The 26,763-nt window shown below is 33.5% G+C and overlaps 5 protein-coding genes across 9 annotated transcripts in view; 2 read left to right on the top strand and 3 right to left on the bottom strand.

The window, feature by feature from the left end:
• The window catches only part of LOC117101270 (phosphoinositide 3-kinase regulatory subunit 4-like), a 22,513-nt gene extending 16,870 nt beyond the window's left edge, over positions 1-5,643 (bottom strand). The window contains exons 1-9 of the mRNA XM_033241228.1: positions 5,501-5,643; positions 4,318-4,534; positions 3,637-3,772; positions 3,081-3,230; positions 2,478-2,579; positions 1,898-2,091; positions 1,632-1,758; positions 601-773; positions 228-357 (exon numbers count right to left, since the gene is read on the bottom strand). Of these exons, the coding sequence (XP_033097119.1) occupies positions 228-357; positions 601-773; positions 1,632-1,758; positions 1,898-2,091; positions 2,478-2,579; positions 3,081-3,230; positions 3,637-3,772; positions 4,318-4,454 (1,149 nt within the window). The 5' untranslated portion in view covers positions 4,455-4,534; positions 5,501-5,643. The remainder of the gene's footprint in view (positions 1-227; positions 358-600; positions 774-1,631; positions 1,759-1,897; positions 2,092-2,477; positions 2,580-3,080; positions 3,231-3,636; positions 3,773-4,317; positions 4,535-5,500) is intronic.
• A 1,595-nt stretch (positions 5,644-7,238) lies between these two features.
• Positions 7,239-10,588, top strand: LOC117101269 (cyclin-dependent kinase 1-like; the record flags this gene model as incomplete). The annotated part of the gene is given in 6 exon segments (XM_033241227.1): positions 7,239-7,299; positions 7,408-7,564; positions 7,851-7,971; positions 8,306-8,476; positions 8,854-9,162; positions 9,595-10,588. Coding segments are annotated over 6 exon segments (885 nt in total). The 3' UTR covers positions 9,685-10,588.
• A 560-nt stretch (positions 10,589-11,148) lies between these two features.
• Positions 11,149-19,099, bottom strand: LOC117101267 (la-related protein 7-like). Of its 4 annotated transcripts, none has more exons than XM_033241223.1 (11): positions 19,000-19,099; positions 18,312-18,506; positions 17,643-17,743; positions 16,890-16,973; positions 16,192-16,356; positions 15,119-15,732; positions 14,444-14,543; positions 13,933-14,064; positions 13,171-13,321; positions 12,049-12,146; positions 11,149-11,441 (listed from the first exon to the last, which is right to left on the bottom strand). In XM_033241223.1, the coding sequence occupies exons 2-11, from the start codon at positions 18,481-18,483 to the stop codon at positions 11,376-11,378; spliced, it is 1,683 nt and encodes a 560-aa protein (XP_033097114.1). In that variant the 5' UTR covers positions 18,484-18,506; positions 19,000-19,099; the 3' UTR covers positions 11,149-11,375. The 4 variants fall into 4 exon arrangements, with proteins under 4 accessions (XP_033097114.1, XP_033097115.1, XP_033097116.1 ...); XM_033241224.1 differs by having other exon boundaries at positions 18,312-18,511; positions 19,000-19,057; XM_033241225.1 differs by lacking the exon at positions 19,000-19,099 and adding an exon at positions 18,758-18,851.
• Positions 19,100-19,111: 12 nt separating this feature from the next.
• On the top strand, positions 19,112-24,028 carry LOC117101279 (palmitoyltransferase akr1-like). Its single transcript, XM_033241241.1, has 6 exons — positions 19,112-19,375; positions 20,125-20,373; positions 20,856-21,114; positions 21,520-21,602; positions 22,342-22,544; positions 22,750-24,028. Exons 1-6 carry the CDS (start codon positions 19,258-19,260, stop codon positions 23,233-23,235), a joined length of 1,398 nt encoding a protein of 465 aa, XP_033097132.1. The 5' UTR covers positions 19,112-19,257; the 3' UTR covers positions 23,236-24,028.
• Positions 24,029-26,095: 2,067 nt separating this feature from the next.
• Positions 26,096-26,763, bottom strand: part of LOC117101266 (rap1 GTPase-GDP dissociation stimulator 1-like) — a 31,116-nt gene continuing 30,448 nt past the window's right edge. For both annotated transcript variants that reach the window (XM_033241221.1, XM_033241222.1), the window contains one exon: positions 26,096-26,344. In XM_033241221.1, the coding sequence (XP_033097112.1) occupies positions 26,226-26,344 (119 nt within the window). In that variant the 3' untranslated portion in view covers positions 26,096-26,225. The remainder of the gene's footprint in view (positions 26,345-26,763) is intronic.

The following is a 26,763-nucleotide window of genomic DNA, read 5'->3' as shown; positions in this document are numbered from 1 at the left end:
TATATAGGTACTGTATCCTTATTAAAAGCAAAGTGCAAAGGCAGTAAATCTGAAATGGAGCACATTATACAAGTTAAACATTAAATCAGATGAACATTTTAAAAGATAAATCATTCAGTGTAAATAAGTGTTAAATGGTTGATAACAGATTTAAAGTTATTGATGTAAAAAGTGTAAATAAGCAAAAAGTTACTCTTCTTAGTGTTAACAGTTGATATGCTGTTTACCTTCAATGTTCGTAGGCAGGAGGTAAGTAGTGATAGGACTATGACGAGGCCTTTCTTACTCTCCTCATTCTGGTTATCTGGTACAGATGGGCATAATTTTTCAATAATCAATGGCATATCTGAGTTTAACCTAAAATAAAACATGAAAAGCATGTTGAAACCAAGGTGGAAGACCAAAGAAAAATTAAATTATGAATATCATTTCTGTGTCCAAAAAAATTACTATAATAGTAGTATGCCCTTTGGTTTTTTGGTTCATTAAAATTTAAACACGTAAAATTTAAGGATCTTGAGCATTTGAGAATGTAAACTACCCACCAAAATACACAAATGAATTGTGGAAAAGCAGAAAAATTAACGATTTGACACCTACTTCCTAATTTTCTCATCTGAGGGCATGATGGGAATGGCTGCATAATCACCAAGATAAATTTTCAAATAACTGTAGAAATATTCTGGAAAAACCACATCACGCCATTTGATAAGATACTCCTCCGCCGAATAACGAGCACTGGGGTCCATCTGAAGCATGTGCTTAACTAACCCCTAAAGTAAATATAATTATAGTTTATATAATACAACAATAACTACACTTAAGCATCACTCCTTCATCATTACATAATTTATGAAATATTATCACTTTCATTATCGGCATGACCACTGTCTTCATTACCATATCCATTATAAACTTTATTACCATCATACTTTTATCATCATCATATTATCATATCAATCACAATCATTATCATCAACCATTTTCTTCATTATCATATCCATATCACCATTATTATCCCCATCAATCATAACCATCATCATCATCTTCATCACTATCATTCCCATCATCATCACCATTATCATCATCATCACTATCATTACCATTGTCATCACCATTACCATCATCATCATCTTTATCACTATCATTACCATCATCACCATAATCATCATCACTATCATTACCATCATCATCACCATTATCAACATCATCACTATCATTACCATTGTCATCACCATTACCATCATCATCATCATCATCATCATCTTTACCACTATCATTACCATCATCATCATCATCACCATAATCATCATCATCATCACTATCATTACCATCATCACCACCATTATCATCATCATCACTTTCATTACCATTGTCATCACCATTACCATCATCATCATCTTTATCGCTATCATTACCATCATTATCACCATAATCATCATCATCATCACTATTATTACCATCATCATCACCATTATCATCATCATCACTATCATTACCATTGTCATCACCATTACTATCATCAACATCTTTATCACTATCATTACCATCATCATCACCATAATCATCATCATTATCACTATCATTACCATCATCATTATCACCATTTATCCGCTGATTACTTATTGTACCTTTATGTGTGGATCTTCAATTCTGTCTAGTACAGCATCTGGGCTATAATGGCCGCTCCTATAGGCCAACAACTGGGAGAGGTCAAAGGGGGCATGACCTTCAGTAAATAGTTCAGCAATCACACATCTAATGAAAGAAGAAAATATATCAACATAACAAAACCAAAACTACAGATAATATATCGTTAAATAATATTTAATAATAATAATAACCTATAAATATAATAATTTCATAATTCAATATTGCATGATTATTTAGCTTTTACCCTGCTGAGAAAATGTCCATGGCAGGTGTCAGTTCCCCCTTTTGCATATCTGTGACCTCCTGAAGCCCATCTAGATTCTCCCCACCCTGAGGATCCACTTGTCGCAGACTTGCATCAACAAATCGTTCTGGGGCAATGTAGCAGGTGCGACGACGTGATGTGTCAAAGAAAAATGAAAAATCAGCGGGGTTATCCTGTATACAAGAAAAAAATTACAACTTATTGAAAAAGACTGACAATGTTTTACTGTTTTAAGCCAGCACACACTGCATCGTACACATCTTCTCCATCTGAGAGCGCTTGAGGACGCAATGGTGTCTCCTGATTGTCGAAAGACAGACTGAGCGGATTATCGTTAAAAACGACCCATTTCATGTGCCTAGTCGTTTATTTACTCACCTATTTATTATTATATGTCAGTATTTATCAGACAGAACTGCCAAGTCCTATATATTTACTCATTTAATTTATTATTATGTATCAGTATTTACCAGACAGAACTGCCAAGTTGTACATTTACTCACTTAATTTATTTATTATTATATATCAGTATTTATCAGACAGAATCTTTGATACTTACGTCAGGTATGTACGTTGGCTTAAATCCTGCAAAGTCTGTCAAAAGAATCCAATTCCATCCGGTTACCATCACATTTTCACTTTTGATGTCGCCATGGTACACCTAACATAAAAGTGAAAAAGTTGTATCAACACAGAACAAAACCAAATGTTATATTGTTAAACCTAGTGAACTAGTATTACTTAATAATAGCCTTGTAGTAAATTGTAAATAGCTTGCATTAATTCTGTTGCATTATCACATCTTATTTCTCAGTGCTTGCATTGTGTATTTCTCTGAGCTCTACCCAGGCTGGTATAAAATAATACACATAAAGAAATGAGAAATTGGATGATACTTCCTCACCTACATATTCCATCCCCTAATCAGGACCAGCATTTAAGTTTACTAACAATTGATAAACAGTTTGTTCTCGATCGATACATGGTATGTTGGACTGCTTAACAAGCTTATGAATAAAACGTAAATAAGCCTTCCAAAATATCTTCACTGAAATTTAACACAGATTTCTCCCGCTGAACACACTCAAGAGATGTTTAAATATTAAATTTGAACAGTATGATGTGGAAAGTTATTGAGTGTAGCCATTTATTATTTTTTTACCTGAATTCTATGTGCTTGATTGACGGCACAGAGCAATTGAAAAACTATCCACTTTTTTTCCACGCTATTCAAAAATGGTCGAGTACTGATTCTATCATAGAGATTGTTACGCACATATTGACGGAAAAGCAGAGCTGCTTTATCGGATAGCTATAGAAAAATATATAAAAAAACTTAAAATTATTAACAAGTTCTGGAATAACATTTTTGAATTCAGTAATATTGATTCAATGAAAAAGTATGCTGTGTACTAAATGAGTAATTATATAACATTATATAATTTTAAAACAATTCAAAGTACATAAGATTGCATATCTGTTTTTAATCAAGACATGATGATGCAAATTTATGGTTTTGAAATAGCTACATTCTGGAATATATTTTACCAAGAAATGGCAATCAAAATGGGGGCAAGGGGTAGGAGGGAGAGAAAGGTCAAGAGAAAAATCTCAGGATACATCTAATTAATACTATCTATCTTTTATATAATTAAACACATCAAAATTACAATAGAAAATTTACAAAAGCAGCAGAGAAATTATAAGGTTGTAATTACCGTAGTTCGTTCATATGGTAAGCAATTGGATGCATCTTGAAGTTGTTGACTAATACCCTCTACATATTCTTTGTAAGGGCGCAAACGTAGAGATGGATCGTGAATCACAAATACTTTCACCACAGTCAAACCCTCCCTGGAAAAATAATTAAGTATAATTTTTCTACTTTATACAGAGCAAATATATTTGGAACTAAATTGGTGAAATATTATTACATATAATACTAATTTTTAGAGGCTTAAATCATTCATTCATTTATTCATTCATTATTTATTAGGTCCAACACAAAAATGGGGAGACTACAGTCAACTAAAGTGAACTGAATTACTGTAGCAGTGCTGGTTGGCCCAAATTAACCAAATATCATACTAAACTGTATATATCGTGTTGTTGTTTGTAATGTTTTTGTAATTTGTATTTTTGTGTCACGACTATTGTTTTAATATTTTGATGTTTTCATGCAGGTGAATGATGCGATAGTGTTGGTTCCTCTGTGTTAGTCTGCTTCGGTTAGTTATTTTAGCATGGTTAGATTAGTTGACCTACTGTGAGAGTTCACACGACCTCAGCCAATCATGGTTGGGGCTGAGGTGCGAAAATTTTGAGAATATGGACCTCTAGGTGGCCGGAAATTGCACTCTCATACCTTAAAATCTTAAAAAAACGAATTGTTAGCTTACTTGTACCGTGCCCTTGCCACTTTAAAAAACCTGGTACTTCCGAGACTAATATCAAATGTGTAGTCCGACACATCTGTCAGATAATGCTCAACAGGCAAGATCTGTGAGGGTGCTACACCAGTCAGTTGGTTCCCCATTCTGATTGGTTCAATTCAATATGTTACAATCAGTAACAGTTGGTGGTAAGGCATCAGCTCATATCAAAGTCAAGAGCAAGCTATGTAAATAATCAAACATGATATTAATATTTTAAGCCTGAGGAATACACAGACTTATCAGATAATTTGTCTGTCTGATTGTCTGTTCAAACATTTTAAATTCATTCAAATTCATACAACAAAATGCAAAGCAAGATAAACAGACTAGTAAGAAGTAAGAAAAAGTGAGATGAAAAACATAAAAACAAGCTTTTCAATGAAGCCCTAAAAATATTACTTGATGATTACAAGTAAACTATCCACGACAAGTTGGTATGTATTGCTTCTAACAGTGTAAAACACTATTTAAATGATGAGAATGTAATTAAAGATTTATAACTTAAAATGTTAAATGGACGTAGACCTATATAAAAATATAAGTAAGAATAACAATAAACATCAATAATAAACAATCACAATAATATAAAATCTTGCCAAAAAAAATGCAATAAATATTCTATTACAAAAGAACAAGACTAATAAATAGCAAAAGATCAGGTAATATAGTATTTACATACTCCAAGTATCGAAATGCACGCCATTGTGTCGGGGTTCAATATTTTGACATTAATTATGTCATCATCAGATGATCAAATGTATTATAGGCTATAGGCCTACTATCTTAACTTATAAATAGCACACTTAAATATAAGTATCTAGGCTAGCTAAGCCTACTACTATCAATAATATATTATTTTTTTTTATAAATTATGCATGCAAATTCAATTCCATACACATCAGGAATATGCAAGGTTCTTTAGAAATCATTCAGAGTCTAATGTGGACTGACCTAATGCAGAATGGTATGTTCGAGATATCTTGTCTCTGACATCAGCCTGATTTGGTTGTAGAAAGCAAACGGTAGTCCTAGCTAGGCCTAGGCATAGGAAACCTGGGTGTGGGAGGCCTCAGTCAGTCTGGACCAGGCTAGGCCTAGATCCAAGCTAGGGTTAGAGCCTAGGTAGGATTAATGAAGCATTACTTACGCAGGTCCTAAAAATAACATGGAATTCAGGGCGTCAGTATATCTTGAAGATGTTCAGTCTAAGGACTTTGGTAGGGAGGTTCAGAACTTCAAAGTTTATACGATTTTTTCTGCCCTCGATCACCTGCCGAACTATCTTTTTAACCAGATACAAATCATAATAAGAGGATCGCCCTCTATAGTCAAGTCCTCTCGCCTATGGCCTTACACCACATTACATTGCAATCATAGAACTATTAAACATATCTCTATTCTATGGTTACAATACAAAACAAAAAAACAAAAACAAGCTAAAGAAACGCACATAATAAAGAGTAATAATTACATAAATCAGTTCGTATGCACTTATTAAAAACCCCATATTTTTCTGATCTTGTAATGATCATGTTAGTAGGTTAACAAAGTGCAGTATTATGTGTTTTAAAAGAAGACGGCAATGGAACCATTAAAATAGTAAAAAATAAAAGTTTTATAGGTTTATTAAATTAGTAAGTTTCTAAGCAAAGCGTTGACGACACATTTCTATCAACTATTATTAAAATGAAATACATAAACATCTTAATTAAACTAGCATAAGAATTATTGATGCGAACTAGATTGTCTAGTCAGTGGCCACCAAAAAATGATTTACTTTCAATAGCTAATAATTATGAAAGGTATTAAGTTTAAAGCGCTCAGTGCGTGCCATATCCAAATAAATTTGGCGTCCCATACTCCCAACTTCTTCAAGTATATCGCTCGTTGGTGGCGCAACAGTCCGTCAAAAAATAGCGGGCGCTGTGTGACGTTTATGACGGCTATTTTAATTGGCTCTTGATTTTTATAAAAAGGCCGTTGATTGGCTACTTCAAACGCGGCGGCGAGGATGAGTCGCATTCAAGCTACCTTTTTCATTCATAGTTTAAAAAGCAGAACGTGTGGTAAGTATAAAAAGTTGAATTGTATTTGAATTTTTCTTGCTTTCTTTTTCTTAATATTTTGTACATAATATGTTATTCAGCACTACTGAGCCATACTCTATTATATACCAATCTGAACATGTATTATTTTAGCTTGAAATTTAATAAAATTGGTTATTCAAAAGCATTTCCACAAACGTGTTTTTTTTGGTTTGTGTTTGGGTGGACATGATGATGAATGCAGAGCACCCTCGGCCTCAGGCTCTAGCTAGGGCAGGCTAGGCCTATTCTAATTTCTAGAGGGCTAGCCTAGACGTTGTTTGGTCATGTTTATAGTCAGTCAGCTTGTAACCAACTTTTAGTTTTATAAATTACTACTGTACTAGGCCTATCAATTGTCAATTTGCATTTTTGTATTCATACTATGATATTTGAATTAAGAAGGTGAATGAAATTTTGTATTGTACTTGTAACCATGTTGTCATTTTATTTTATATCTGTCACAATTTAGGCGAAAAGCTACGACAGGAAAGGATGATATTTTGAATATTTTAAACTTGAAGAGGCCTAGTCTATACACCATTACATTGTTTTGTTGATTGTGACCTTCACATTCTTTATTCAACAATAAGACCTATAACTTCTTTGTCCTTGGGTATGATGAAACATAGGTTTTATCTGCAGAATAAATAAAGGAGAGAACAATTAATTAATAAAAAAACAAGTAATTTAGGGGGTTCTATAATTGTATAACTACTAGGAAGTACAGTATTTCATTAAAGAAATTATACAATTTTTTCAATAATGCATATTTCAGGAACCGTGTACACAACGTAGAAGGAGAAGGCAGCCACATCAATTAATATGGACAAGTACCTGAAGATCGAGAAAATTGGAGAAGGTTAATAAGAAATAACTTGTCTTACTATAAATATACAAACATTTTTTTAGATACTTAAGTTCAACCTAGACAGCATTTTTTCATTTGTGATCGTAACTTTGCCTCTAGGTACATATGGAGTAGTTTACAAAGGCAGACACAAGGAGAGCGGCATGATTGTAGCCCTAAAGAAGATTCGACTTGAAAGCGAGGAAGAAGGCGTTCCAAGCACAGCAATTAGAGAGATTTCCCTTCTAAAAGAATTAGTCCATCCAAACATAGTAACGTAAGTCATATTTGTTGGATAGTAACTTGGAATCAAGTGCGATCCATGAACCGCAGGGTATGTACCTGAGGCCAAACACCTTCTCAATGTTATAAGCTTAGCCCATGGGAAAAGTTATTGGGCCTCAGCTGCATAGCTGCTGTCCGTTAATTGCACTTGATCTGTAACTTGTTTGATTTAGTAGGAATTTAAATGAATGAATTTAAATGAATAAATTTAAATAGCTAAGTATGTGCAAACATGTCTTTTTTCGGCACCAGCAGTATATCATTACTTTCCTCTTTAGATTACAAGATATCTTAATGCAAGAGTGCAAATTATACCTAGTATTTGAGTTTCTTACTATGGACCTAAAGAAATACATGGATAGTCTCAAAGGATCCCTAATGGAGCCAGATCTAGTGAGGGTAAGTGACCACAACTGCCTAAAATGCAAGGAGTATATCCTCAAAATCATTTGCTCTTTTCATAAATACTTTCACTTTACTATTACTGTAATAATAGACCTTTCCAGATTGTCAATAAAACTTAACAAATGACCAATCAGAACAGAGCCAGAAATATATGCATGAAGCACAGATCAATCAGGTTTGTGTATGTTTTAACAAGCTGTCGTTTTGTGGGATTATAACAATAATGTCCAAGGGGTGGGGCTCAGCGAAAGGTCCTTTATGAATTTCTTCTTATTATACAAAGTTTATAGATTCACTAAACAATTATTTGAATACTTTTTTTTTATAGAGTTATTTACTTCAAATCTTGGAAGGTATAGTGTTCTGTCACTCAAGACGGATACTTCACCGAGACTTAAAACCCCAGAATCTGTTAATTGACAACAAAGGGACAATCAAACTTGCAGATTTTGGCTTGGCACGAGCATTTGGTATTCCAGTGAGAGTATACACCCATGAGGTTAGTTACTACTGCTTTAGCTCATAGCATACACACTTTTTTTTCCCTTTTAATAAATGTATATTTTCATTTTCTCAGCTGCCTAGATGTTTTGGTACAACCATTACTCTGAACGAAATTTTTTTTTTTTACCATTTGTTGTTAAGGTATAAAACAGTCTTTTCTAATCCTGACTTTGTACTGGTCTTGTATGTCATATTCCTGTATTTTTTATCAGCTACACTTGTGTGGCAAAATTTTTATGAAAATATTATTTTTTGATGTTGCATAATGTTTTTAAGAGGAAAATCTAACTTATTATACAATAATCTTGTATGTATCACATTTGTATTATGTTTTATAATATTCATTCGAGTTGTCTTTTAACCATTTTACAGGTGGTCACTTTATGGTACAGAGCACCTGAAGTCCTACTGGGTTCTGCCAGGTATTCCACACCTGTTGATGTCTGGAGTATTGGCTGTATCTTTGCTGAAATGGCCACAAAACGTCCTCTCTTCCACGGTGACTCTGAAATCGATCAGATATTCCGTATCTTCCGTACCCTTGGAACACCGAAGGAAGATACATGGGCGGGGGTAACATCTCTACCAGACTACAAAAAGAACTTCCCTGATTGGAAGACCAACAATCTGAAGTCCACTCTCAGCAAACATTTGGATAACCCTGGTTTAGACCTACTAGAGGTGAGAATTTTTTTTTTAAGTATACAGGCCTCCCTCCAATTAAAGACCACATTTTTATGGTCCCAAATTAACAAATGTCTTTTATCTATTATTTTAATTAGAGACCCAAGTTGCTAAAGGTCCCAAAAGTGGTCTTTCATTGGAGGGAGACCTGTATATTAATACATTTGAAAGTCCTTAACAACAACAGCGCGTATACTTTGATTGTGTTAGTTCGTGATGTGAGCGACGAAGTAATCTTGTAGGTTTTTGAAAATTATTTAAAATGATGATTACATCACAGAGAAAATTGTTGCTCTTGCCAGTTAATATTAAGGAAGAGGTACAACATGAATACAGTATAACTTATGTATCTGGCGTACCATAATAATCACAATTTTATATTTTTCGGTTGCTTTGTATACTATTTAAACATTTTGATTTTTGTTTCAGAAAATGCTAATCTACAACCCAGCCAAAAGAATTTCAGCTAAGGCAGCCTTGAAACATGCCTACTTAAGTGACTTGCAGATCAAGTCATAGTCACCGGTGATTAATTTGGTGATAAAACAACAGGACTGAAGAGACTAATAACTGATGAAAAATGACAATTTGTTATTCTATATTTATGGCAATGTAATATACAAAGATTAATTAACCTTTGTTGAACATTTTTAACTAAACTAATATGAAAGGAGATCTCAAATCAGGGATTCATAAAGAAGAAGACTATCATGTATATCTTTGTTGAAACAGTTAACTTGTATAAAAGAATGGTTTCAGGAACACATTTGAATTGATGGACTATGTCATGAGGTCAAATCTAGTTGCTAATGTATTTTCTAATGTACAATATGCCTCAATTCATAATGAAGGGAGTCGATCTATTTGCTCAGCAATGCAAATAACATAAACAATTGAGATTTGTTAACAATTTGTGCAGTAAATCTACACCAAGAACAAGTAGTACGGTAGCAAAACTATTATTTTTAGGTGTCTTTGAACTTAGTTGTGTGGTATTAGGTCTAGTTATATTTTTTTTATACAACTATGTAATTTCTATAAACTGTCTGTGGAAAAGAATAAACATCTTAAATAAATTAATTTAATCTACCTTTACTAAATATATTCTAGACCATTAACTGTTTGTACATGTACTGTTGTTAAAGCCAGTTCATTGTAAGTTGAATATATTTTGCATAAAATACAGCTATAAAGCTGTTGAAAAAATATTTTGGATCAAAACTGAAGCATAAAGAGGTTTGCATTACGTTTTCAAGAACATTGCACTATAATTTGACTTTGGTAGTTGCATACAATAAGCACTATACAGTTATATATAAAACGGTGGTGCATGTCTAAATTTGTGTAAAGGAAGGTAGAACAATAAGAAGTACTGATTTATGTACTGTAATTACATTTGATGAGATTAAATATACAGCTTGTACCAAAATGTTCAGTTTGTTTATTGCAGATGTGTTCTTGTCCTTTCATAGTACTGTATTACATCTGATTGATGTGTGATGGTGAAAGCATAGCATGCAATAAGCACATGCAACATCCATGTCCGATAACTTGGTAGGATTCCGTTTTCATTTTGTTGTGTGAATCTGGTATCAAAGATACAGTATATGCAACATTTCACCACAAAATGAGATGCATCATTGGTAAAATCGTACTGTAGGTCAAAGTCCAACTTCGATACTTGTATTTTATTATTATACGTTTTTGCATTGTTTGTACGTGATAGTTTATCTTTGAGGCCTACTTTCTGAAAACGTGGTTCTCATACACCGAAAATTTAAATGCTCACATCTCTGGATCTACTTATCCTAGGGAGGACTTTCAAAAAACAAATTAAAGCTTATATTGTGATCTATGGATTGTTTAACCACAAAATTCAATTTTGTGGTGAGACCTCACATAACACACAATTGGTCATTTAAATCGATTAAAACAATTCAGTTTTCATGGATACAAAGTACAGTACACTATTCAGAAAAACCATTTAAATAAAACCAGAGAATTTATTAAAATTATCATGTACTTATGAAGTAATGTACATTACTACAGCAACCTCAACCATTGTTGATACAAAATCAAAAATATATATATTAAAAAAAACAAAAACATGCTGGATTGAGATACAGTATACATAAAAAACATTCTACTGTATTGTGGGCAATTTATGACAGTTTGATCAGGTTCAATCATGAGAGACAGAGGGCGCCATTCTAGTCTTCAAACTTGATGTGTGAACGGGATGCAACAGTCAACACCCTTTCCGCTTTATCCATTAGCTGCAAAAAGAATATTGTGAACAGTTTATTTCAGCAGTCCTACATTCTGTCATTAAAACTATATACTGTATATACAGTAGTACAGTTCATGAAGTTGTACACTTTGTCACAACCAATCATAGATGGAAAGCTCAGGATATTCAGATTTTAACATGCTGAATGCAACCTTAAAAAAAAACGAAAACAGAGGGAGAAAGAACTACGTACTAACTCTGGAGAAACTGGATATAAATGGACTTACAGTATCCACAGCAGATAAGATCACAGAACACTACAAGGCAATACTTTTTTATACCTTGATTTGTGAACTTTTTTTTAATTGTCAGAAGAGGGCGGAAAAATAATAAAAATAATTTCTTTTTTTTATTTAGAAAATGGTTTTGCCAAAAGTATCCATATATGGACTAGGAAAATAAAAATATATTTTATTGTTGAATGTAAAAATTGTAGTAATGGGATGGTTAAATGCTTTAATTTTATATAATTAGGAATATACTGTACATATCTTATTTTTGGAGATTTCAAGGCAATGGCAGGCGTAATAAAAGAAAAAGCGGGTGGCATGTTTGCTATTAACCAATCAACACTAAACTAAGCTTAAGCTTACCCTATCAGCACCTCGTTTCTTCTTGCCTTTTGTCTTGCTTGTCAGTCTAGCTATTCTGTCTGCTTTTAATTTCTCCCAATATTGTTTCTCCTCCTCACCTTTCAAATAAAACAAAAGTACTATAAAAATTACTTAATTATCATAACAAAAGAAAAACATCAGCTGCAAAAATCCAGAAGCAATGGTCCAGGAAGTAAACTTTTGCAGGAAAATATAAAATATCATTACAAGCACAAACAACATAAATCAAACAGTAAGATTCATAAAAACAAAATCAGAAAAATTCAGGCTCAGAGTGGTGGCAGAATCAGCATGGGTCTGGGCACCACCATCTGAAAATGCCCCTGTGTCAGACAGCTTAGCCATCTGAATGCATACCGTAAAACCTCGAATTGAAGCCCTGGGCTTCTTTTTATTGTGAACTTTGGATGGGCTTCTTTTCCAGGCTCCTTTAGCAAAGTAAAGAGGGGAGCTTCCTTTCAAAATGAATGCTGTAAATTTTGTAAATTTATTTCATAAAACTATAAATAAGAAAACTGTAACATCAATCTGTGTCATGGATGGATTTAACTGGCATTACATCACCTAAATTACTGTATAAACCAAGCTTGTTTTTAATTTATTTTGTTTTTTTGAAATTCATGCACAGTGTGTGTACTGTACTATCTTGAAAATAGAAGCCTATGCTATCTTCAAAAGAAGCCCATGGGCTTCATTTTGAGATGGGTTTTTTTTCAAGACTAATTTTGCAAACTAAAGAGGGGGGGGGGGCTTAAATTCAATGTTTTACAGTATCCTAATACCACCACACTAAAGCTTCACTTCTAATATCAGGGGTGGTACCAGGAGAGGGGGATGGTGGCATGGTCAGGACCCCTGTTGGGGAACTCACCCACCCTGTCAGGGAGAAAAAAAAATGTACAGATTGTTAGATTCTAAAATTGATGAAATAGGACTTTCAAATCCCAAAATACTAGCTTTTGGGGACTTTACCACCTGGTCCTCCTTCAAGGGATTAATGAGCACACCCACTCTTGTTGGGGACATCTCCCCTCCCCTGTTCAGGCTCATCCTGGCACCACCAGTGCCTAATATTGAATAAAAAATGAATTAATATTTTACCTGTTAATAGTTTAGCAGACATTTCATTCCCAACCTTGAGCCTATCAATAACATCACTTGCACCTTGGGCTGTCTTTACTCTGACAAAACCTTTACTATCACCATCCTCAAGATCAAGGTATGCAATTGGTGCTATGGTTTCTAAGTAATCCTTGAAAAAAAGTTAAAATAGTTTTAAACTTGAACTTGGCAATGGGATTTAAGGGTTAGCTGATTAAATATAGGTGGTCTATAACTAATCAAGAACAGGGGCGGATCCAGTAGCGGCCACGGGTAGTAGTTGACAATTTCAAATTTATTTGACAAATAACTGTCACTTGCCAATTTTTGGGTGTACAGTAATATGACATTATCATGGGCACATTACACAAATTTGTCACATAAAATTTGATAGTGTGTCAAATTTTGTAGGACAAAAAAATATGATATGCCCCTGTGGTGGACGACGAGAGTTGCTGGCTGGGTTACACAGACATGAAGTGATCCTTAGGGGAGAATAAAGTCATTGATCAAATTTCTAGTCCACATATCTAAGCACCTTGTATCCATTGCCAATAGGTGCTGTATAAATTTCTAAATTATTATTATCATGTCTATATATGGGAAAATCACACAAGTTTGTCACATAAAATTTGTAAACAGAGGTTTAATGAGAACATAATAATAATCTCCAAAACTTTTGTATCATTCGCTCGATAAATGAACAGGTTGTTGTCGTAAAAATAGATGGATTGGCTGGGTTTGCGGGGGTTATTCACTTACCCTTAATTTTTTTCTTGATGGGATACTCTCCTTGCTTACTATACGAACAACCGTGCCTGGAGTGAACTCTGGTTCCTTAGATTTGGTCTCACTAATAGGCTCTTTCTTAGGAAGACATGCACGAATTGCTGTCTAAAGAAATTAAAATAAGCAGTTTTGATCAAAAATTAAATTCTATAAAGCATTTAATATTGTTAAAGAGGTATGAGATAAAAATTAAATAAAATGCTCGCACATAATTGAAAGATAACAGTACAGGTGTCATTCTTTAATAATCAACAACACAGTAAGCTGTCTTAAGTCAGCACTCACTACATCCGACGGTCGTTGGCTGAAGCGATTCTATGAATGCAACACCACGACAGTGCAACAGATTGTTTTTAATGACGATCCATTCAGACTGCCACCGACAATCAGGAGACGCGTCACGTCGCCTAGCACTCGCAGGGAGCAGAGTTAGCTTAGCTTTGCTGTATGGCGCAGTTAAGTGCCCAGCTTAATGGTTTCATACCTTCTGTTGCAGTTCCATTTCCATGATGTTGTGCTTTAATTGCATTTTACTCTGTTTCTGCAGATTAATGTATTCTTTCTTCAATTGCAACCATTCTGTCCTATAGGGAAAACAAAACATTAACAAATGTTGGCATACATTTAATTTTGGTAGCCTTTAGTACCACATTTATTCATAAGAAGTGCTTATTTGAGGTTGAATTACTGAAGTGTTAACATGGTACTATGTATTGTACATAGGCTAAAAGTATCTAGTTTGTTTTAATGATACAAAATATGAAGGATGTTGGGTAATGTTTATACTTGATTGGGTGTTGTAATGTATATTCAATGTACAGTATAATATTTCTTTAAGTGTCACAATGCTTAGTGGAAAAAAGAAATCATTACATTAAATATATTTAAGAAGAGTATTTAACTAACCACCTATCTTGATTTTATATAACATACTTTTTTTTTTTTTGCTTGATTATTATATTGTTGAATTTGGACCACTTGGGAGACCAGTACTTATACATATTGAAAGAGTATTTCCAGAATAAATAAAGATTTGAAATTAAGATTGAAATTATTTGGTGTGGCACATATTTCAAGAGTGTTTATTTAATAGAAGCACTTATTCCAAAATTTAACGGTAAATGACCCTTGGGTAAAAAAACTACAATATTCTACTTACTTCGGAATAACTCTTAGCTGATATTGACACCCATCCTTCATCTTGTGTGGATTTTTCTTCCTCTTCCTTTTCCTTTTTAACTTTTCATCATCATCTTTTCCTTCATCATTCACTACCTCTTTATCTGAATCATGACTCTTTTTTCTCTTTTGATTAATTGATTTCTCTTCATCCTCCAATTTCCTTTTCTTTGCCTTCTGCTTTTTTAAAGTCTTCCCATCTTTTTCATCCAAATCCTCATTTCTTTCTTCTTCTCTTTCATCTTTGACTTCCCCCAGTTTCTTGTCAACTTTTTCTGATTTTTGTTTCTTGCATTTCTTTTTCTGCTTTGCCTCTGCAACATTCTCTCCACTCTTGTCCTCATCATGGCTTCTCTTTCTCTTACTCTTTTTTTCGCTCTCTGGCTCTTTGTTTTCAGAGTCAGCCTCATTTTCATATTTTTTGTTCTCAAGCCTTTCTTCTTTTATCAATCTTTGTTCCATTTCCATCAGCTGTCGTTGTCTTTGTACTTGATATGGTTCTGGGTTCGAATCTAGGCTGATTGCCTTGCCTTTTCTCATCTTTGGGAATTTCCCTGGTTTATCCATCACATTTGGTGGTGGATGATTCAAAGCCTTAAAAGAAAACAAGTTAAGTTATCAGTTTATTGTTGGATGGGCATACCCATTTTTTTCTTCACTCATTCAGGTAATCTCTCCACTCTGCTTTTGTTACCTCTTCTCCATTTACTATTCCTTAATATGCTTTTATTTGTTTTTCATTATCCATCTGCAGTTCCTACTCTCATAAAACACCGTCTATGTACTTCTTTTATGTTTTAGCCATTACATCTTTGACACCTGGTATTTTTCTGATTGTTGTATATTCTATATACAGATGTGTAGTATAATGTCTTTACAAGCAATTTTTGTTATATCATTATCGTTATTCATTTTGTATGGTTTCTAAAGCAAGCAAAAGAATCAAATTCTGTACATTAAATGTAGTACCATACATTTCCTATGTCTTTTATAGCTCAATTCCTTAATTTAAAAATTTAAAAATTAGCATAAATCAAATCAAATCACACTTACTTTACAGGCTTTCCTTGCTTCTTCTGGTTTTTCAAACTCGATAAAAGCAAATCCCTTGATGTCACCGGTGCTCTTGTACCTAGGGATACTTACATATGTCACCTTTCCGCAGCTTCCAAACACTTTCTGCAACCAGCTATGATCAACTGTTTTAGGCAAGCACTCCTAGAAGGTGAAATACATCATTTATTTCACAAGAATCAATCAATCAACAGCTATTAATAGAGCACCAATATCTAAGGCAGAATACAATGTTCAGTGGCATAATAACGTTAGCATTTTTCAAGTGCAATATTTATGTACATTATTTATTAGCTACATAAAATGCACAGAATCAAAAATTTAAATACTGATTAACCAAAAATACAGTATCAGACAAATCACAAAACAAGATTACTTCAGGAAAGTCAAAGACAAGATATGAGAAAAAAAGTTAAACTATATAAATTAACCAATCTGATCTGTAATATACACATCGTTATATTTATCATGATTATTATACAGAAAGTATAAAAAAAAATTATTGATTTATTTATTTAAAAAGACATTAAACTGTGTTGATCAATTACTAAAGGCCTTAGAATTGCATATATACGACTTCAAAATGATACAAAATGAACATAGTTATACAATTAAATACAATGAAATATTATTATAAAGGAACATCATTTTTTGATAAATTAAAGAATAAAACTTACAACATAAACAGTGACATCATCAATATCATACTTTGGAGGCATTAGGGGTTTAATTCTTCGCAAATGTTTTTTATCCTCACTGACCTGCGATACAAAAAAAATATAATTATAGTCAAAAACTTTTCATATATGCTAATAAATTGCAAGAATTATGTTGGCCAAAAAAATGAGATGTAATACAGTATTATGTAATGCACTTTATCGGATCTTCATTTTCATTGTTAAACACGGCAATGGATCATCAATGATTCATGACGCCATGTGGAGAGGTTGTGCATTTGCTCGAAATTACTTGTTGAGTAATAAGGTTGAATTGCAGATTTAAATTGCTCAAGGGTTAGAAGGGAAGCCAGAGGGTGGGATAGATCATTACAATTAATTATTGTTCTTGGTAAAAAGAATACTGGTCTTGATGTCAAAGCATTGATGCGCTGGTATGCATTTAAGTTTTGGTATCTGCTAGGTCGTGAGTGTATCCTTTTTATGCCCTATGTTTGGAAAGCATGAATATATTTGCATAAAGAACCAGGTGGCCAAGAAGGAAGAAATCAAGGCTTGTAAGAATACTGCGTCTCTAATTCGTTCCATTAGTGAGGTCACTGTGGTGTATGTGTATGTTTGATAACCTAGTAAGTTTTCAGACTGTGGCTGTACTTTTGCATATTGTTGGCTCATTTGCAGAAATATTAGGTAAAACATCAACCTCTTGATTGGTCCCATACAATATGTAAATGGGGTAAAGCTATGGCTAACCTGGAGGAAAGTTGATTTCTTGACAGCTCTAGCAACCATCTCAGCATCGGTAGTCAATTCCTTCAGCTTGTTGAAAGACAACAATACTGATATAGCCACATCTAGCGAAATCCAGGAAACAAACTTTTAACAATATATTTAGGTAGTATCAATGAAACATAGAATAACAATTTACTGTTCTAACAAAAATCTAGCTACTTTCATAAAGTAAATGTTAATATGCTGTGTTTTGTGGTAGCAGTTTCTTACTGTGTTGTTTATTGAACGACGACGGTATGTTTAGATTTTATGAAGAAGCCACATTAAGTAGTTTAAAGACATACCACCACCCAAGAAATCAATATAAGCCTTAAACACTTAAATACAATTACTTGCTCAAGTAAAAGTATCAAAAACTCAAGAGATAAAAAAATTATTTTCTGAAAAAAACAAACCTTACAATCTGGCAAAAAAAGTAAGGATATGCAAGTTTAAATGTTTAAATAATAAATGGAATAATAGTTAATCTTTTTTTTTCAACATTATACTAAAGAACTTGATTTTTAAAATTTAAAGTAGGCCTATATTAGATTAATGTGGCATGTGTCTAGGTTAATGGAGTGTGAGAAGTTGCATGTCCTTGATATTTAAAGCAAAATGATCAAAGTGATCAACAAAATGCGATCTTACATCCATCTTTGTTAGATTCAGTTTTTTGTTTCAAAAAACGGTCTTTCCTCAAATTAGCATCACTGAAGTAGAATTTTAGTTGCTCATGTATGTCAGATAACAATTTCTTCCAACGTTTTCTTTTTTTCTTGTCATCTAAGCTCTTGTCAACAGACATTTTTTGCACCAGCATGCACCTCCTTCACAAGAAATAATCTGGGCTGGGTACAAAAATAAAATTTAAAAAATGCAAAATCTTTGAATCAACCACTATAAATTAAGAAAGATTTTGAAGACTAGACTAGGCTATTGTTGCCATCTGTCCTCTACAGGTCAACTTGTGGTGTTTGCAAATGCTCAGTTAAAATGTGGATTTAATAAATATAACCTGTTTATTTTATATACTTCATATATGTGTTTGCAAAAAAAGTTTTCTCCTTGATATATCCATCCTGTGACAGTCATACCTGCCCCGGTGGTGGTGGTTAATTTGGGAGTGCTCCAGGACCACACTCACAGACAGCAGTACGGCTCCCCAGCGCCCAGCAGTACTACTACTAACAAACAACAGAGAATAAAACAACATGGAAATGTATATCTTAACATTTATCTTTAAGTTAGGTTAAAAATATTAAAAATTGATCATTCTGTGAAGTATCATGCAATAAAGATCTTCAAAGTACACAATTTTAACGATCATTAAACTCACAAAAGTTCCACCGTTCCTGCTCGCTCGTTCTCCGCTTTTTGTAAACAACACCAACGTTGTGTATGCGAATTATTAGGCTTTCTGTTCTCTTCGTCGATGAAAGTCTATAGCGCATAGTGCAAAGGAGGCTAGATGTCAATATTGGCCGAGTGCGGGGACTGCTCATGGCTTGCTGGTTGATAAGCTCATTGAGCACAGGCGGCCAACCCACAACGGCCTAGCCAAATATTTACATGTTTGTAGAGTTGTTAATCTGTCATGGGTATTCCAGGTCAAAAGGCAGTAACACATTTATTAGACGTTGTTCAAAATTTTGTTTCTGTAGTCGATATTGAAGAAATTATCAAGAGGAACCCAGAAGGAGTAAACCAAAAAGGTAAGGCCCCTCCCCTCTTACTGTCAGGTACTTTAGTTAGTACTTAGTAATTAGTACTACTTGGTTACACTTTTTTGGCCTCCTGCTACTACTACAGGGTTCATACTACCACACCACCAGTCAACTTGCCTACACAGTGCTTTTTTAATTTGCATTTATTATATACATCAAGTTATCAAAGATATACTGTCTGCCAAAAAAGAATAAGGTCAATAATTACTAGTACAATTTTGAATAGCTCATTCAAAAAGATAAAAATGTTACTTCCAACCTAGGCCTAGACACAGATTCAGACTGAGACAGAAATTACTTTTTGATGATTTACAGACATTTTTTAATACAAATCTTTCAATTATTTGTCAGTCAATTCAAAGACAAAAGGTCTATGCAAAAGAATACAGGAAAAGAATTATTTAACTGGTTGTTATATTGACAGGATTTTTTTTTCATTCAAATTTTTAATATATAATTAATACTATTATTTTATAGTTATTGTGTAATTTACTTAATTGTACAAATGTAGCAATAAAATATGAACAGACTTTAGTACATGGAGGTAATTTCATACCTCCATGCTTAATACATCTTTAATGACATTTTTCTTACTTAACTTTATAGTATGAGAAACAATTTTTTTTTGGCTTTTCCAGAAGAAATAGTATTAACTATTATCAGTATTTAAAATAGCAACTCACTGTGAACATTTATTAAAATGAATTCTTTAGAAAAATACTCTTCACTTTCTTTAGGTTGGCATGGACTGACACCTCTTCACAAGGCAGGACTTCGAGGCGACCCAAAGGTTACAGAATTGTTATTAAAATATGGTGCAGATGTGCATGCTGTAAATGATTATAGTGAGACTGCATTACATTATGCATGCAAAAATGGTAACCTTCTGAATATTCATGCAATGACCGAACATGGCGGTGATGTGCGACAATTCGATCAGAACAATCGCAACACTCTGCATCATGCAGCAATGGGTGGTAGTGTGTAAGTTAATTTGTGTCAATAATTGTGGCAAATTTTGAGGAGAAAAAAATCATTCTTTCATTATTGATGCAGATAGTGGTATATAGAGAGTATTGGCATGTGAAGGTGGTGGTGGGGGTGTTACAAGTTGATGTTGGGTGGGGGGTGGTTTTGAGTGATTTTTCACTACTTGAATATATTTTTTGCTAGCTGTAATGTTTTTAGTGTGGGTGCAGAAGAGATCCAAACTTTTGTGAGGCCATGCACCCCTGCCCCCTAGAAAAGCATCTGCATAGATATCCACTGTTAATATCAATGTTAATTAAGAATAAGAAACATTATCAGGCTGTAGAACTAGAAGTGCTTAGTTTTTTTTTATACAACCAACAGAAATAGAAAACTTCAACAACAAGTTGTAAAAATATACAACAGTATAAACATGTTGGCATCCTCAATTTGTAATATTTTCCCATCATGCTTACATTGAATGTAACATAACAACTTTTTTGTTTTTATCCTCATAGACACAGAGCATTAGTAAAGGAACTTTCATACTGGAGTAAAAGCAAACTGCAGCATATGCCCCCCAGAGGCCCCCTTTTCACTTGGTATTTCCTGCTGTTCTTGCCATTTGTTGCAATGTCGTGTATTTTACTCTTTGGACATTATGCTGGACCATATAAAGGTTTCTTCAGTATTGTAGCAACAGTGTTTCTAAGTGTATTTGTGAGCTCAAAAATTCATCGAATGAACCATATATGTAGGTATGTAGAATATCACTTTAAATTAAATGTTGATGATGATGTGAGGAAGATGATGATAATGATGATGATAATGATTATAATGACATTTTTTAAAATCAGGCATGGTTCAGTGGTGGATTCAAGGTTGGGGTTTGAGTTGGCTTGGGTCCCCCTTAAATTATAGAACAAATCAGAAAAAAAATAAATTTATAATCAAATTTAAGTTTCAGAGTGCCATTTCCAGTCCTCTAGAGGTGTCATAATCATAAATTTTCTTTCCTCAGCTCCAACCATGTTAGGGCTGAGATGGGTGGAACCCTATATGTGAATTTCCCTCCCTGGCACCCATTGTTTTGTATTCCTACAGTAGATCCACCACTGTGGTTTTATTGAATAGTTTCATGTTAAATTTCATTTGTTTTTCAGATGGCCAAACCCAATACATGCTGGAGCATTCGCTGCCGGGATACTCCATACAATAATCTGTTACGTGTTCCTCATTCTTCCAGATATCCTTTGGAATATGCATTTTTATCTCTAATCTACATCAATATCTCCAGACATGTAGTTTGTGTGTTAGACAGGACACAATCTATTCGACATAAAATAAGTTGGGATGTTTTTAGGTGGAATGAGTAGGTTAACACATACATTTCAGAAATTCAAGACGAGGTTGTGTCTCTTTTTGGTGTTGGAGACAAATATATTGTGCCATTGTAATGTGCCATTGATTTAAATAAATCTGGCATTAGGCTACGCCCCCCAAAAGCAACTCTATGTAGGACTAGGAATTCATTTGTTGTAAATAGTATTCATATGTTTAATTCTAATGCTAAGCGATAGTCTGCTGCAATACTGGAAGTTTTACTGTTCTAAATATCTTTTAATGTTTTTTAATTTCATAATGTTTTTAATAATTTTAAGACATTTTATTAAGGTTTCAGCTATTTTAATTCTATTTTTAACAATGGTCCGTTGCAATTCAGGTTCTAAATAATGTTATCTTTAGTGTTTTAACTGTTGTATATACTGTTTTAAGACATTAGGTTTTAACTTTTTATTATTCATTGTCAATTGTATGTCTCTTTATGAACCTTGTTGTTAAACTTTGTCAGTGTATGTATTCTATTTATATTTTTGTCATCTGCCAAGCAATACAATTTTCTGTATTTTTATATGGACAAATAAAATTTCTTGAATCTTGAATGATGATCATTTTAACATCTTTTTCCTTAACAAAGTTTTCACTTCTCTGGCCACACTTTTATGCATTGTGTTTTAATATCCCTGCATTAGCTGTCATGCTGTATCTCTATGTTTTTGTGCTGATAAGCGATCCCAGTGTTTGTCGGTCATCGAGGCCTGGCCCCTCTCTCAGCGAGCCGTACATGACAGTTGAACACATTGCAAGGGGAGTTTGCAAAAGCGATGATTTCTGTTCTGTATGCGAGGTGAGAAGTCTTTTTCCTTCTATATCTTCCAGTTTCTTGCCTTTTCATTTCTTTTCTTTTATACTCATCTTTCCCTTATATCTTATTGATTTTATTAAGTAAAAACAGTAATACTTTGCATAAACCTAAAATTGTCTAATAATCATATCATTTATGTTAAGATGGTTATTCCACATATTATAATTAACTTTTTTCTATCTTTTAGATTATAAAACCTTTAAATGTTAAGCACTGTAGACTGTGTGACAAGTGCTATTACGGTCTGGATCATCACTGCTTATTTCTTCTTACATGCATTGCGAAAAGCAACCACCGATTCTTCATAATGTTAGTCGCATTGGTAGTCCTTGCACAGTTTTTGTTTATTGGCTACGGAATCGAGTACATACTTGTATTATATGATCCCCTTCCGGATGCTATTCCTCTGATCACAACCCTAATCATGGAGCAATCCTGGTTTATTGTGCTAGCTGGGCTAAATGCTGCATCCATCGTCTGGGGAGTCTGTCTTCTTAGTTACCAACTCCGTATGATCGCCAATGGCCTGACAAATTTTTACCACCTACATTTACTTAACAACAATGTAAGGCGACTCAGCACATACCAGAAGATACAGAATCTCAAGAACTTTTTAATGGGACGTAAAATCGTTTCTGCAGCTGATTTTGCAGATAGATCATTTAAGGTTTGAAATATTCTAACATGAAGATGTTATTATTATAACACAACACTAAATCAGCGATTATTTTGTATTTCTTTCCAAGAAGCGAGAAATTTCAAAATTTGGAGACAGAATTGGCTGAATATTATTGATAGAAAAAGGGTAAATATAATACAGTATTAAAGTTTCGGGCTACTTTTTGTCTGGGTTTCCTCAAGGCTTTGTATTCTGTGTGTTGTATAGTTAGATGTTTATCATCAGTATTAACCAACAGGCTGTACACTTCGTGTGTTGCAAACATTTCCATAACTTTTCCCAATCGAACTTTCAGAGAAAATAATAAAAATTTAATAATTTAAAGCAAGTCGAACGATGGTGAAACCATGAAACAGAGCCAAAAGTTGCATACTTCATTTATCATCTTGTAAAGTATTTCCATAACATTCCCATAGCCAAATCATTTTCCAGGACTTCCAATGTCTTGGAAAATATTCAAATGATCTTTCTATGACCTTCCTAAAATGTACAGACTGTAACTGTAAAGAATTTTGGCTTTAATTAGTGTATTGAGTGATTTTTGTATGATTTATGTTAAATTTTGTTGTAATTGGTAAAGGTTAGTATGTAATGTTTTTGTTTTTATAGTTATAACTATACAATATTAGCTTTCATATACATAGATATTAAATTATTATTATTAAAGCTAAAGTACATGTAGTAAGTTTAGGCAAGACTTTTTATACTTTTCTTTTTGCAAACCTATCCACCTTTAATAATGGTTTGAATAAATTTTACCCACCATTAAGAAATTGAATTTTTAAAATGTTTTCTTAGAATTTTTATTAGCCAATTTGTATTCATTGAATTGTGAATTTAAAATACATTTTTATGCATACTTTTAGTGACGTGCATTGAAAATGTTAAATAACTTCTTATAGACACACCTGAAAAAACATATTTAGTAAATAACAACATGTGTTGTTATTTACTAAATATACTCAGTGGCGAATGCAGGAATTCGATATAACCAGCTGTGATAAAACGTCTATGAAGTTCCCAAAGCTTCTTCATTTCTTATATCTTTCCTGAATTTGCATACTTAGTCAAGGCCAATATACCCCTGTCTAGCACTGACCAGTGAAGCTATGATCCTGATGGAAATAATTACAGCCTAGATAAGGTCCTTGCAGTCTTTCAGGAGAGATCTTCACACTGTTAAGCTGCGATGGTCATCATTTTAACGACAATCCACTCAGTCTACCCCGACGCGACGCTAGGACGGGATCACTCATGCGTGACCGACCTACGTTCTCTGCATAGATTTGGCCAAATTGCGCTCCAGAATCTACTCGACGAGGTGACATTAACGTTCTTGCATGCGCAGATGACTTTTAGTGATGTCATTTACATCCTACCGTCGTCGTGCAATCGAAAGCTCCCTAATAACAATCGTAAGACGGAGTCATGTCAAGTGCTAATAGAGAGCAAAGATGGTTTTTTTTTTTACATTCACCATAGATCCATCATTTGAATCTTTACTCAAGTACTGCAACTTTAAAACGAACACCAAAATATTAATTAAATTCTTTTCTTGTTTTATTGATGTACATAATGGCAATGAAAAAAAATACATAATATATAAAACAATACAACAAAACTGGGATAAATTGCACAACATATAGTCTATAACAAAAGGAAACATATTCTGTACTGGCTACTGTTTAAAGGATAATTATTGGATATAAAGTCCAAAAAACAATTAGGTATTACAAACTTATATAAAAGCACATTTACTAAATGATTATACAACTTAATTAAAAAATGCATCTTAGACACATTCAATCATACAAGACTGATGTTTGAACTCGCTTTACTTCGTTTTATTCTGGGATAGTGTAATAATTTTCTAAAGTTATCTACACGAGTTGAAAGAAGTGTTTGTTTTCCAATTCTGGCCATTGTCAAGGGTTATTCAAAAACAAATTTTAGGTTTTCTCTGCTACGTGACAGACGATAAAAAATGTGTTTAAATGCCTATTAAAATTTAAAAACCTTGCATAATAATTTTAATTTCAAATACATGTATTTAAACTTTTGAGGACATCGTGGACAAAAAGCTTAAAAGACTAAATATTTTAATTAAATGAATACTAAATAATTCTGTGATTACACAAATGAGATATAATATACTTAATGGTGAACCGGACAGAATAACGTTCAAATGAATAAGACAATGATGACTGTATACATACAGGAGGGAATGTTCACTACCACTGCCTACACCATAGTTGCCAACATCTCCATCCCCATCTGGAAAATCTGAACATTTAGTGAAATACTTGCATTATTGCAACCATAAAAATGAAGAGTTGGCAATTATGCTGACGAAAAAAAAAAATGATTTAAGAAACACCAAACAGTTCCTATCAATCTCTAACAATGTAATGCCTACTTTACACTCCATTTACAGTAGTAATAAAATATTATTTAAAACACAATTTCTACAAAGGCCTCTGTACATTGACACGATCCCATGTTTAAGCCCCATAAAATTATTATAATTAGATTATCATCCTTAAACATTTTGCAAAGTTTTATTTCTACTCAATTAAAATGGAAACAACAAACTGAAAGGTTTTGTTTTTGCTTCCAAGCAGAATTTGGTACTCTGGGGTTCTAATCAAAGTGAAAGAGACTTCTAAAGAAAGTTTTTGGGGGTCTTGCAAAGAATTTCAAATGGCTAATTGAATACAACAATGGTTTTTCTATATTCACGGTAGTACAAACTAAAATTGAGTTGTAATTATAACTGTACAAAATATCAACAAATTCAATATGGTACAAATATTACAAAATCTGGCAAAGTATTGCAAAAAAATTGGAAGGACCATTTTCTCTTTCTACATCTTGCTTCACAATTCCTTATTCTTCAGTGCAACATGCAAAAACCTTCAGGATCTTCAGAGTGTGGTTTCGCGAAAACTTGACATGAATCGTTAAACGGTGGCATGATGATCGCTTCAGCGGAAGTGCTGACTTACACTCATTGCTTTACCCTTAATCACTTCATTACTATTGTCGCATAAGCCATTCACAACATCTACTAATTCCTTCGCTTTAATTTCTGCTTGTAAACTGTCTGCAAATTAAATTAATAGAAAATATATATATAAGTATATAATCAGTTTTATTTCAAAATTCTAAATAAATCTTAGAGGTGATGTAATGCTACGAATGTGGAAAAAAACACCACAGTGTTCCTTTCTTATTAACGAGTTTTAGGGCTCAGACTACAAGTAATCTGAAAAGGCTTGACGTCATTCTGAGATACATGCGCCGCAGGGTTAATTCTATTCATAATGAGACTGCTGCGACCTGAGGGAAGCTTGGCACCATGGGTTTGTCTGACAAGCATATTGCTTTTATACGTAGGCTATGTTCTCACACGGCTGCTAACGGTTAGTAGGATCCGGATCCTGCTAACCGTTAGCTGCCGTGCGTCCATCGGAGAAAATCCCGATCCGGATACCAAAAATATGATGATCGAATCACTGGCCA

Source organism: Anneissia japonica, unplaced genomic scaffold (assembly GCF_011630105.1).
Source record: "Anneissia japonica isolate Jap-2015-1 unplaced genomic scaffold, ASM1163010v1 scaffold1859_len985614_cov190, whole genome shotgun sequence".
In the NCBI taxonomy this organism is placed as follows: domain Eukaryota; kingdom Metazoa; phylum Echinodermata; class Crinoidea; order Comatulida; family Comatulidae; genus Anneissia; species Anneissia japonica.
Note: the sequence above shows the minus strand (reverse complement) of the source record. Positions and strands in the feature narration are given on the sequence as shown.

What these genes read in the sequence shown, in the direction of transcription:
- LOC117101267 (XM_033241223.1), bottom strand. Translation starts at nt 18,483, where the DNA reads ATGCTGGTGCAAAAAATGTCTGTTGACAAGAGCTTAGATGACAAGAAA. An exon ending in AAGCAAGGAAAGCCTGTAAA is followed by an intron (nt 15,733 to 16,191) that starts GTAAGTGTGATT and finishes TTTTCTTTTAAG; the next exon opens with GCTTTGAATCATCCACCACC. An exon ending in AAATGGAACTGCAACAGAAG is followed by an intron (nt 14,065 to 14,443) that starts GTATGAAACCAT and finishes TAATTTCTTTAG; the next exon opens with ACAGCAATTCGTGCATGTCT.
- LOC117101279 (XM_033241241.1), top strand. Translation starts at nt 19,258, where the DNA reads ATGGGTATTCCAGGTCAAAAGGCAGTAACACATTTATTAGACGTTGTT. An exon ending in AGCAATGGGTGGTAGTGTGT is followed by an intron (nt 20,374 to 20,855) that starts AAGTTAATTTGT and finishes CATAACAACTTT; the next exon opens with TTTGTTTTTATCCTCATAGA. An exon ending in CGTGTTCCTCATTCTTCCAG is followed by an intron (nt 21,603 to 22,341) that starts ATATCCTTTGGA and finishes CAAAGTTTTCAC; the next exon opens with TTCTCTGGCCACACTTTTAT.